We start from the raw sequence: 12,700 nt of genomic DNA, 5'->3' as shown, positions 1-12,700 counted from the left end.
AGTTTAATACTAATACTATTATATAGTTAGTACTAATATATAGCTATATAGTATACTTATATAGTTGTACTAATATTATTAGTCTATTATATAGTTTAAGACTCAATTCTAATATAGGCTATATAGCTATAACTAATACTAATATTATTAATACTAATAATATAGAAAATAGTTATACAAACTAACTGATTTAACATAACTAATATTACTAATATAATATAGCTATACTAAATTATTAATAGTCTAATACTAATACTATTATATAGTTATACTAATCATAAATTCATAATAGCTAAATCATTATAAGTCTATAACTATATATATATATTTAGTATCACTATATTATTATATTTTTTAATGTATAACTATTAACTATAATATATAGTACTAGTATATATTAATATATTAACATATTATAAGAGTTATGGTATAAATTATGATATATTATATATGTATAAATTTATAATAGTATTAGTATAGTAAACTTAATATATAATATGTTAGTATTAAATCACTATAACTACATAGATTATTAGTAATATAGTATTTAATATAACTACATAGAGTATTATTATTATTTAGTATTATGAAACAGAGTATTAATAAATGTGTGGGGTTTAGAGAGATATAGTAAAACTAGTATATTACATATAATATTACTATTAATATATATAGTTATTAATTATAGTATTAGTACTAGTATATTATTAGTTATAGTAAATAAGTTAATAATTATTATTAATTTACTATATACTACTAATAGACTAATAGTATTAACTTATTAAAAATATATATATATATATATATAAAATAGTATATTATATGTATATATATTAAATATATCACAATATAATTACATAAGTATTAAATAAAATACTATAGAATTAAAAAAAAAAAAAGTCAAGGGTGAACAAAATGGACCGGACCATCCCGACCTTAAGAAGCTTGATCCGGTCTAATATGAAAAAACTTTAGACCAAATAGATTTAATCTGATCTACAGAACCTTATCAGACCAGACCGAACTCACCCTAAAATTAATGGTTTAGGCATACTTAAATGATATTAAAATTTTAAGTGAAATAAACAAAATCTTATAAATTAGTGGTGCAAATTGCCACGCATCAGTCGGAACACAGAGACGGAGAGAGAATGGAAGTGGAAGCAGTGAAGAGATACCTGGAGAAAGGAGGAGAAGAGAACGCAGCCACGATCGATGGACTGCCTCTCAGATTTTTCGAACGATTCACCATGCAAGGTCTGCGTGTCGATCTCATCGAACCTGGCCGTCTGATTTGCTCCCTCAAAGTCCCCACTCGTTTACTGGTTTGCTCCTACTGCTTCTCTACTTTTCTGCTTCAAACTTCTCTCTCTCTCTCTCTCTCTCTCTCTCTCTGTGACTATATGTTTTAATTCAAATACAATTAAAAAAATTTAATTTTGAATTTGACGCCGTGCTATTTCATTGTAAAACAATTTTTGTTTTAACCAACGGGTATGGAATTCCACCGATCTCGTTTCTGGGTCTGCCTCTTAGTTTAGGAATCTGGTGGCAACCCTCTGTGAAAAAAATGGATCAGAATTAGACCTCTAGTTGCTGATCGGGAAAATTATAAAAAATGGAGGGTATACTTTTCGGTCTCTTTTAGAATAAGGAATTCTAACTCTCACCCACTTGTATTTTTTGTGTGGATGAACGTTAGTAATAAGAGAATGACCCTCGCTTCGCATGTGAGGAGATGACAGGCGAAACGAGAGAGAGTGGATATTTTGGGTACTGTCTGGTGAGGGATTTGGAAGTGCTTTTTCACAATCAGCGATATCTTCTTTTTTAAAACGAACGTCATGGGTTAGAAAATCTGCATTTACAAGCTTGGGGTAATCGGAAGGGAGAAATTTTTCTTGAATTAGTCGAGTTACACTTGCAAAAACTCTTTGTTGAGTTCCCGTTCATCCCGGCATTGTCGGGACTTTGTTCCGAATACGGGTGCCAATAAAAAGTGGATATCTTTTTTGTCAAAGGAGGGAGAGTGCTTCGGGAATCCTCTACCCTTTCTATCTGGAACTGTTTTTAACCACGAAGTGGCTTTGATCCTCGTTATATGCTTTTGGTGCTATGTCGTCCAGAACTCTGGTAATTTCTTGCATGGTGGAGCGACGGCAACACTGGTGGACATGGTGGGATCGGCTGTTATATACACTGTTGGAGCTCCAGTGACTGGAGTTTCGGTGGAGATCAACATTTCATACTTGGATGCTGCTTTTGCTGATGTGAGTGATTATCCTACTATTTGTTACGTCAAGTCCTTGTCCTTGAGTTGTTTGTGACTTTTTGTGTTCTAAAAGTTATCTATCAGGAAAGCTGAATATAAGAACAGAGAGGGAAACTGATATTATTTAATGCTTATCGGTATTTTACATATTTTAGCAATATTAGCATGTCTTTTTGTTATTTCAGTTTGATTTCACCATTTCTTGGGCACAATTGCATCCTTAGAAAAGAGTGTGTTTTGGATGGCTCCTCTTAGTTTCTCCCTTGAGTGTGATAACCCATATTGAGTGAGTATAGGTGGTATAAGGAATTTCAAGGGACTCAAGTTGAATTATTGACCAGTCCATTTGAAGTATGGTCCAGATGTGGCTTCAACCTTCTTTGAGCTGTTACATTGAGGCTTGAAAGAGATATTGGATAGATCTAATTTGGTGGAAAAAGTTCAAGAAAAGTCAGTATTGCTTCCTTGACCTATTCTTGACCACAGTTTTACTTGTTATACTTGTACCAGTATTGGCATGGTTTGCATTGATACTATGGAACTATGGAGAAAAACTCCTAGTGCATCCTTTCTTATTGTGTGTGTGTGTGTGTGAGAGAGAGAGAGAGAGAGAGAGAGAGAGAGAGGTAAGTGGCGAGATAACGCATGACCACTGTGAAGTAGGTTGGATAAGCATTCGCCTATTAGCCGATGTGTTCTAGCTCAAATAACACTTCCTCCTCCCAATAACACTCTGAATCCAATGTCATTTGATTTACCAATTTATCAATATCAGATAAGCAATCACCAATAAGCATCAATGAGTTCTAGCTCAAACAAAACTTCATCCTCCCATAATGCAGTGAATCTGATGTTATTTGGTTTATATGTTTATCAAGTGTTGAAGCCGTGTATTTGATGTTTTTGTTCATCCTTTATTCTTTTTTTTTTTCCTCTCTTTGTTTGTCAATATTTTCAAGTTATATATCTTGGTTGATTTTATGTTTTTGTTCAAAGTTGGCTTAGGTTAACAATTAGGTTCTTTATAATTATGGAAGTTGTTTTTCTAGTGTCAAATTGACTTTTGGATTCCATGGAATTTAGGACCCTTTTTTAGCATTTTCTTGCAGCAACGTGTTGTTTTTTCTATTCATGCTTACAGCTTTTCTTGCTAGGCAGGAGGAAATTGAGATTGAGGCTAGGGTTTTACGTGTTGGGAAGGCTGTTGGAGTTGTCAGTGTTGAGTTCAGGAAGAAAGAGACGGGCAAAATTATTGCTCAGGGGCGTCATACCAAGTACCTTGCTGTGCCTAGTAAGATGTGAAAACGTGCTTCTATTTTTTCGTTCATTTGAAATTCGAATGTTGTAGTTTCGTTCCCATTGTAAATAAAATAATGATTGTTTAACAATACATGTGCTTGAATTACGTATTCTGGAAGTCTGGAATTTTACCTCCCCCTTCCAATTTTTGCGAGTTCCCTCTATCTTTTTCTATTTTTCTGTTTTTGGATAGGTAAATATAAATGTCTTATGGCATCTAAATGGTCTTTGAAGAATTTTCTGATGTTGATTATTCTGCTGTTTATGGTTCTGTTAATAACCTTCTAGAGATTTGCCATAGGTTACAATCCCATCAGAACATTTCAACGTCACATATAAGATCATATAGATCCATACCATCTTCTAGACTGCAGTTTGTATGTTGTTAGTCCATGTGAAAGCTCATCTTATGATGGGAAGATATCACTTCACAACCTTTTTCAATCGACTAATATCTCCATTGTCAGTAACTGCTTAACCCCAGGTTTTATAGAGATCAAAAGAAAGAAAGAAAGAAAGAAAATGAAGTATCCAGACACCCGGTTTATTCTTTAATATATCAAAATCTAGTACTCTGATTATGTGAGGTGCCTTTTGGAATAAGGATGTTTCAATGTCCTTGAGTGAGGGACTACTTTTTACTGCGTGAGTTGGATGATTCAATTAGGAGATAGATAATAAATAGACATGAAGTTAATCATACAGGTGCACATTGCCATAAAATCTCAAACGGACTCATATTGCGTAGCCTTAGGGCTATGCATGTGACCCGCACACCCACTTGACCCGATTAGAATGACCTGAATTGACCTGCATTTTATCGGGTTATTATTTGAGCAGGTTGGAGAACTCGACTAATAACGGGTTTGTATATTGGAGTCAACCTGTTCGACATACTTTCAGTCATCAAAACCTAGCTAAGAGCCGCCCAAGTCTTGTTCATGAGAATCCCAACCTCCTTCCATTGGATCAGCTGAAGGACCTCAAGGCATCTTCATGTGCTGAAGCAGTGAAATGGATTAGTAAGCAAATTGCGCCACCCATTGATTTGCCGAAGAGAAAAGAAGGAAACCGAATCTCCTGTTTGACAAAATTGAAGAACAATAGACTATCTTTAAACAAGATCAATATTGGGTTCAAAAGCCCTGAGACTTTGAGATTGGCCATGGCCTTTGAGGTCGAGCGAAGTAGGCGAAATCATTTTGGGCAAGGAAGATAGAGGTAACTTGGAAGGACATGTCATTGTTGTAACCATGGACCAACCTATCAAAAAAAAAAAATTGTTGTAGCCATGGACTATGCAGATAAGGCCACAAGCAGGGGAGGAGGTGGAGAGCAGAAAACCTAGGCAACGAAACGGGCACTGAAATCTTTTCCATGGGTCTTGAGCATGGCCATGGCCTTCGAGGTCAAGAGTGAACCAGTCGAAACCATTTTGGGCAAGGAAGATAAGGGTAGCCTAGAAGGTCCAATTGATGTCGTTATCGTAGCCATGAACCATGCATATGAGGCCAGGAGTAGGGGAGGAGGTGGAGAGTGGAAAACCGCAATGAAACATGCACTGAAATCTTTTTCATGGGTCTTGAGCAGCGAGTCGAGAGAACCCAAGCTCATGTACTCCATGAGAATAGCGACAATGGGTGCGTTTGTGGCAAATCTTGTAGACAGTACCACCATTGCCATGGTTAAGGAGTCAAGAACTTGAAGCTTTTCGAGGTTGGAGATGGAGATGGCAGCAGAGGTGGCCTATTATGTGGATGGCTCATAATTTAAACCCAGGTTAGGTCATATGGGTTCAACTTGGTTTCATTTTGATCGGGGCTGTTCGGGTCAGTTTGCCTCCTTATCATGGGTCGTGTCTGGTTGTTTCGGGCACACCCCCAATTGGGACATGCCAAGTTGCAGGCCTACCTAGCCTTAGCCTGGGTGTTCAGATTAGATAAAGTAGATTGTTGGTATTGGGGAGAGATTTTGAGAGTGAAAGAGGGGTTGTTAAGCTCCACCTGCGAACATTGATATTTTTAAACAATAGAATGCTCGAAGAAGATAAATATGTTCAGTTCATGACATGAGAAGCAGATCCATTGCCCGTTAGCCACATGTACTAGTATTGGAGAGGACAATTCATATCAACATCAACATGATATCCCATTATATCTGACATATTTGAATATATTTAACGAGATGAACAAGTGTTTTAACCTAATACAGCTTAATTTAAAACAAGAAAAGTTGTCTTTTTATATATATAAAAGTTTTAAGATAAGATTATAAAATATAATCTAAATACTCGTATCTTGTAAGAACGATTATCATGAAAATTGTTAGGATCATTGCCACCACCATGACCATCTATCCATCATTATTATTGCATCATCACGAGTAATGTCATCGCTGCTGTCATAATCCTACCATTATCATTATCATTACCATTATCATCACTTTATCATCATTGTAATGGTCATCATAAAATATATAATTGACATCCGTGCCATTGTCGTCTCCACCATCGACCCAACGAGAACCCCTGATGTGAGGTCCTTCACCCAAAGTAAACTTCATTGAACTTGGAGCTGCGAGGAACTCATCTTAATTAATTGAATTAAATGAATAATGAAAATTGTTAATCTCTCCATGGATTCGTGTACGATAGAGAATGAATTAAAAAGATGATGAACAACACACCTCTCTTTTAATTGAAACTTTGTAGTTTTCCAGTGACAAGTAAACAAGTAAAAAACAAAGCATCGGTTAGAAGACTAAAGCAATCCATGAGAACAGCACTATCACCAAGGCTAGATTTTCGACCTAAGCCTTCTTCATGACTTGAGTGTGTGGTTGCATGCACTTGCATGCCATGCACCAATTACTGACGCCAAGATGAAATCATAAATACCATGATTTACGTATACTATTGCACATAATTATATTTATATATCAACTCAACCAAAAATACGAAAATACATAACCAAGGCCCACAGCTCATCAATTCCAGCACAAAAAAGTCAAGATGATATACACCATCCAAAACGGAACCAACTGGTTTCTTAAGCCTCATCCAGTTAAAGGCAGAATATTAACAATTTACACCACATAATTAAGTAGAGTTTGTTGACAAATTTCCTCATTAAATTACATGGTTTGACTCTTCATCTTCATGTGTGTTAGACAAGAATCCTACCAGCTAATAGATTGAACTAGGGAGTCAAGCATTTGACTTGTAAATGCTATACAAGATCTAAATCCGACTAGTCTAAATCGTATCTATGGTTCTCCAAAACATGGAACTTACTGACATTCTATCCTATGATTTCTAACTTTTAACAGCTAAAAGGCTGAAGAAAATCTATTTGGTTTGATGCCTCCATACAATTGATATCTGCTCCAGGCGCTGCTCCATCTTATCCTACCACTTAAATAGCTCCATAATCATTTCCTGTCAATACAGATGATTCCACGAGAAATTATTGAGTTGAGCTATGAATTTCTTATCAGACATTCAATTTCATATACTTTGCGACATCACCTGAAATGGAAGTAATGAGTTATCACAGTCTGACTTGGTGGTAGCAGAAGAATCTCGGGTTACATTGGCATGATCTTCCTCTTGCTTCTTGGGCACCATCTCTGGGACATCTCTTTTTATGCAGGAAAAATTCCTCACAAGTAAGATCAACTAAATGTCCATAAAAGTTTGAGTTACTGAGTATTATCCTATTACCTTTTTGTTTTGCCCATTTCTTCCTTAAATAGCTCTAGATCTTTTGCACAAATAGGGTCAGATGTCATCTGAGGTGGTAGGGTTGAGTATGGATTTTGCACTGCAACCACTTGCTTAACATTAATTAGATCTGCACTCTCATAAAAAGGGCAAGTTCATTACCCTAGATACTATCCAGATTATTGCTCTCAAGCCAGTCTTCCCATCTTTCAGAGGCTTGAGTCTGTCTTGTTTTGATGCCTGTATTCTACTCAAGGAATTTTTAATTTCAACTAGCTGTTGCTCAACTTGAACTTTCCATACTATCAATTCATCGTGCATCCCTTGCAAACAAATAAAAACCAAGGGAGCTTCACCTACCTGAATTTAGAAAAACATCTATCCTACTGGTATAGAGTAAAAAAAATACTGGGGTCCATTTCTATCATATTCTCAAAAGCTGAGTGAGAGATCAAGTGTATGTTTTTAGTACCTTCATTCCAACCAAAGAATTTGTGATCTCCTTTAGGTGCTCATCAAGTGTAGTTTTATATTTCACCAAATCCTTATGCATCACCTATCAAAATAACACAAAAATTGGGTTTCCTAATGCACAATTAACAATATACATGGTATGTTTAAAATTCACCTCAGCCGGATCTTGTTCTTGATTCTTAGAAATGAATTCCTGCATATCTCTGTTTATGCAAATGGACTGATATAAGGGGCATACATGATAGCAAATGGACTGATATAAGGGGCATACGTGATAGCAATGATAATGAACTATTTTCGTATCAAAATTTAAGCATTCCAGTTCACTAGCTTTTTAGGTTGACCATTTCTTTCTTAAGCAGCATCAATTCTCCGAAAGAAACAGAATCCAGAGAAGGGGCACAACTTGGCCACCTATTTGGAGGACACCAAAAAGGATCCTGCCACCCAGCCTCCTGCCGAATGTTAGCCATGTCAGCACTCTCTAGCCAATACTCCATAACTCCATTTGGGCTGAAGCAATGCCGGAACCTCTCAGTCCCTCCCGGTACCACTTTACCATCGATGTGCTTCAGTAAATGGTCTAGCAGTCCAGTGTCACCAATGCGTTTACGAGCAACAGTTCTCAATGCCAGATGGGAAATTGGATTCCCAAAAGTTGCTCCCTCAGCCTTCAAGACTTTGAACATACTTTGCTCTGCTAGTTCATACCTGCATAATACATAGTTCATTCAAAATCTACATAGCAGATTATAATAACCATAAATTATTAGAACAACAATCATAAATTGGCTTAACCTCTCAGTAGACCATCTTTCTACACCCTTGAGCTTCCTTGCATCACGCTTATTTTGCCTAGTAATGTAGCTCATGCTTTGCCTTTCCTTCACGTGTTCTGTTGCTTTCATTTTTCTAAGTTGACTACAACCCAGTCGCTTTCTTTTCCTAATTTATAATATTGCCAGAGTTTCATCTTTAACTGCTGCTTTAACTTCATCCATCAACACTACATCCTCAACAATTCTTAATAAACATCGAGGTTTAATTTCTCTATGCTCACCAATGCACTCAACTTGTTTTCGACTAGCCCATTGTGCCATCCCTCTGTCTCCTAGCTAAGACCAACAAATCCCTTCTTATAGGCTCCACCCAGTTCCCTAGAAATTGAGTGCTACTTATCAACTGCAACATAAGAGAATGCTCAAATACTTTAGTTGTACTTTTGCTGACTTTTTTCTCTATATTGCATGCATGCCAACTTACAAATGAAACGACATCACATGTTTAACACTTAAAATGAATCCTTTGATTTTTTAATAGGTAATTGGAAATTTTAATGATAAAATTAAGAGGCACAGCCCAAGTATACATACGCATATGAGAGAAGCAAAAAAAGAATCCCAATAAAATCATCATATGTAAACACTTGAAGAATGTGACACAGGAAAGGGAGAAGTTGGTGGTCATATTTATATTACACAAGAAGAATGATTCAAACTGAAATCATTTGCCTATATATGACCAGAAACTACATAATCCTGTAGTCTAACAACCAGAGCTCCCATCCTAAAATTATCATTCCTTTATAACCCTACCGGTCAACAAATAGACCAAGACATTTCTTTTGATGATCTCTCTCTCTCTCTCTCTCAAATGAGAAGAAAAAAGTTCTCTTCTTATAAGAACAAGGTACCATTCATAAATAAGACCAATCCAATTTTGATAGAAAAATCAAAAGGTACAACCCAATTTTAATGAAAATCAACAAGATGTATAAGATCTACATTGAATTCCAACAAAAATAGCTTAAATATATAAAAAAACAAAATAACGTATTGCATGCAAGACATACTTCATTTACCCAGTACCCTTTCAAGCAAACTATATGACTGAAACTTATTTTTTCCTTTGAATTCCCTTGTTTTCTCAGAAAGCAAACTGAACTACGAGATAACCCAAAAAAGCACACCAAAAAAAAAAAAAAAAAAAAATCCCAAAATTCGAAGTAAGAACCATGACAGGAGGCTTTAGAGCAGCCACAAGAATAGCATAAAACCCTACATAGAGCCCCAAATAAATAAAAATAAATTATGATTTTAGATAGAACCACAAAACACAAATGGGTCCGAAAATTCAAGTATTTAAAAATTGAAGACAACTGAAAAACCCTAAAATTTACATAAAACCACACAATAAACCAGAGAGAGAGAGAGAGAGAGAGAGAGAGATTACCTTGTGGACAATCTAAAAAAGCAATGGGGTTTTTGGATTTTGGGGAAGAAGAACAAGGAGAAGAAAGAGCCAAAGGAAAAGGGTTTTAGGAGCCAACACTGTAGCCAAAAGAAAAGAAAAAAAAATGGTGAATTCCTTTATTATTAATTATTATTTTTATCATTGTCTTTAAAAGCAACCAATGAAATAAAATTAAGATCTTGAGTAGCTCTTTCATAACCACTAGACTCATAAACCCGAGACTCAAAGGCATATGCACATGAGTCTCCTCTGAGAGAAGTCTGGGTGGAGGAATAGTCTCGCTTGCTCATTGAGTGAGAGAGGAATAGGTGGTTGTATGCTTGAAGCCTTACTGGAGGTGGAGGACTTGGAGGAGAGATGGGATCAACTGAAGTTAACCGCTGAAGAAAATGCTGAAATAGAAATTGGGAAGGAATAGATAGAGAAAGTGTTAGCAAAAGGTGATAGGTGTTTGGTGGGAAAACTGATCTATGAGTGAAGGATGAACAAGGAAGTAATTAGATCAACTTTGACAAAGATCTAGAGGTTGAATGGTTCCTTTACCATCCATGAGACTTGCATGGATCTATTTGTAATTTCCTTTGAGATCTCGAGAGATAAAGAGAGAGTTATGGATAGGAAATCATGGCTATTTGATAGTCATCTTCTGGTTCTAAAGCCTTTTGATGGTTTGACCCCTCCACAGTGAATGGACTTTGATTTTGAGTACTTTTGGGTACAACTGAATAACATACCATTGGCATGTATGACCCGTGAGGTAGGCAACCAAATTGGTGCATCGACTGGCAACGTTAAAGAGGTGGATGTTGGTGATGACGGGATTGGTTGTGGCTGTTATCTAAGGGTAATGATTGAAATGGATATAAGAAAGGTCATTGCGAGGGGAAGAACTACCAATTTGGTGGGAAACAGAATATGGGTGCCTTTGACATACAAGAAGCTACCAAAATTATGCTTTAGATGCAGGAGAATTAGACATATAGGTGGTGGTTGTGATGGTGTGGGGGAAAAATCGCAGTATGGAAGTTGGTTGGGTGCTCAGCCTAGCTCTCGGAGGACTAGAATGGAGAACAGGCAGTACGAAGGGAGTGAGCAGAGGGAAGACAGTGAGGGGGTCAAAGTAGAGAGGGGTGGGGAGAGGAGGGGGTCTCAAATTTTATGACTCTAAAGAACCAGATGGGAAAAACTTAAAAATAGGAGGATCCAGTGAGAGCTCGAAGTGAGGTGGAGGTTACAAGGGTGATGCAGAATATGGTGGCTGTATTGGAGGACCAAATAATTGGTAAAAGGAGTCAGTGTGGTGGAAAGAAGGGGGAGGGAGGGGGGTCTTTGTGACTTAGTAGATAATACATAAGGCTAATAGGGACCATGTTGACAACTCTGAAGCTTTAAAGGGTGGACCCGAGACAGAGGAGGATGCAGGTTTGGGCCAGCAACTATCCTGTGTAGATCTACAACCAATTGAGAAAGGGTGGAAGGTTGGGAGGGGGAGGTGGAGGTGGAAGAGAAAGGCACGCAACATAGGCAATAAGAACCAGGGTGCTTCATCAAATGATGTGAATAGAAAGCTGGTGGATGATAATGAGAGTTGTCATGAGGAAAGCTTGTTGAAGAAGAGCAGGCATAATGTCAGGGAGGAGTTGGTGGAAGATGAGCAGATACTGACGGAGGCTGTTTACAGCCATGCCACACATTATGAAAATCTTAAGCTTGAATTGCCGAGGGCTTGGGAACCCTCGGACAGTTCAAAGCCTTTACTTGATGTTGAAGGAAAAGAGACCCGAAATTGTATTCTTAATTGAAACAAAACTGGTAGTTGGCAAGTTTGATGGTATTAATAATAAAATGGGATATGAGGGTTGTTTTATTGTTGATGCAAGGGGGAGGAAGGGTGGCTTGGCCTTATTGTGGATAATGAGGTTAAGGGGAAAATAGTAAACTACTCTCATTTCCACATTAATGCAATGGTATGGTGTGTGGAAAGGAATTTATCATGGCTTCTCATTGGCTTTTTTGGCCATCCCAAAGCTTGTAAAAGAAGGGGTTCATGGAAGGTGCTATCATTATTAAACCCATATACTCAACGCCATTATGCATAATGGGTGATTTTAATGAAATTGCCTTCCAATATGAGAAATGAGGAGGGAAGCCTAGACCTGAATTATAGATGGAAGATTTTAGGTAGACCTTGGCTAGGAATAGTTTGTTTGATGTAAGATGGAAGGGGAATCTATTTACTTGGAGCAACAAGCACTATGATAGTACATTCACAAAAGAGAGGCTCGATAGGATTGTTAGTAATCCTTTATGGTCTGAAAATTTTCAGGATGGGATTGTTGAGGTTCTGGATGCAAGCCAGTCTGGCCATAAGGCTCTGTGTTTAGACTTAAGCTCCAAGATGCTAAATAAAAGAAAAAGGAAAAGATTTTTCAAGTTTGAGGCAAAATTGATCTTGGATGAGGATGGAAGACTAGTGGTGGAACAGGCTTGAGACAGAATTAATAATGTAATAGACTCTCATGAAGGTGCAGTCAATGCTAAATGTTTGTAAGGGTGATTTATGTAGATGGAGTTATTATAAGGAAAAGGATGTAGAGGCAATGCTACAGAAGAAAACTGAACTATTAAAACAACAGCTGAACATTAAAGGGCCTCATAATGTGAAAGTGATTAGGCAACTG

General features: G+C 37.0%; 1 protein-coding gene across 1 annotated transcript; it reads left to right on the top strand.

The window, feature by feature from the left end:
- Positions 1-1,086: 1,086 nt before the first annotated feature.
- Positions 1,087-3,705, top strand: LOC122299920 (acyl-coenzyme A thioesterase 13). Its single transcript, XM_043110407.1, has 3 exons — positions 1,087-1,325; positions 2,127-2,270; positions 3,431-3,705. Exons 1-3 carry the CDS (start codon positions 1,152-1,154, stop codon positions 3,572-3,574), a joined length of 462 nt encoding a protein of 153 aa, XP_042966341.1. The 5' UTR covers positions 1,087-1,151; the 3' UTR covers positions 3,575-3,705.
- Positions 3,706-12,700: the final 8,995 nt, after the last annotated feature.

This window comes from Carya illinoinensis, chromosome 16 (assembly GCF_018687715.1).
Source record: "Carya illinoinensis cultivar Pawnee chromosome 16, C.illinoinensisPawnee_v1, whole genome shotgun sequence".
NCBI classification, from domain to species: domain Eukaryota; kingdom Viridiplantae; phylum Streptophyta; class Magnoliopsida; order Fagales; family Juglandaceae; genus Carya; species Carya illinoinensis.
Note: the sequence above shows the minus strand (reverse complement) of the source record. Positions and strands in the feature narration are given on the sequence as shown.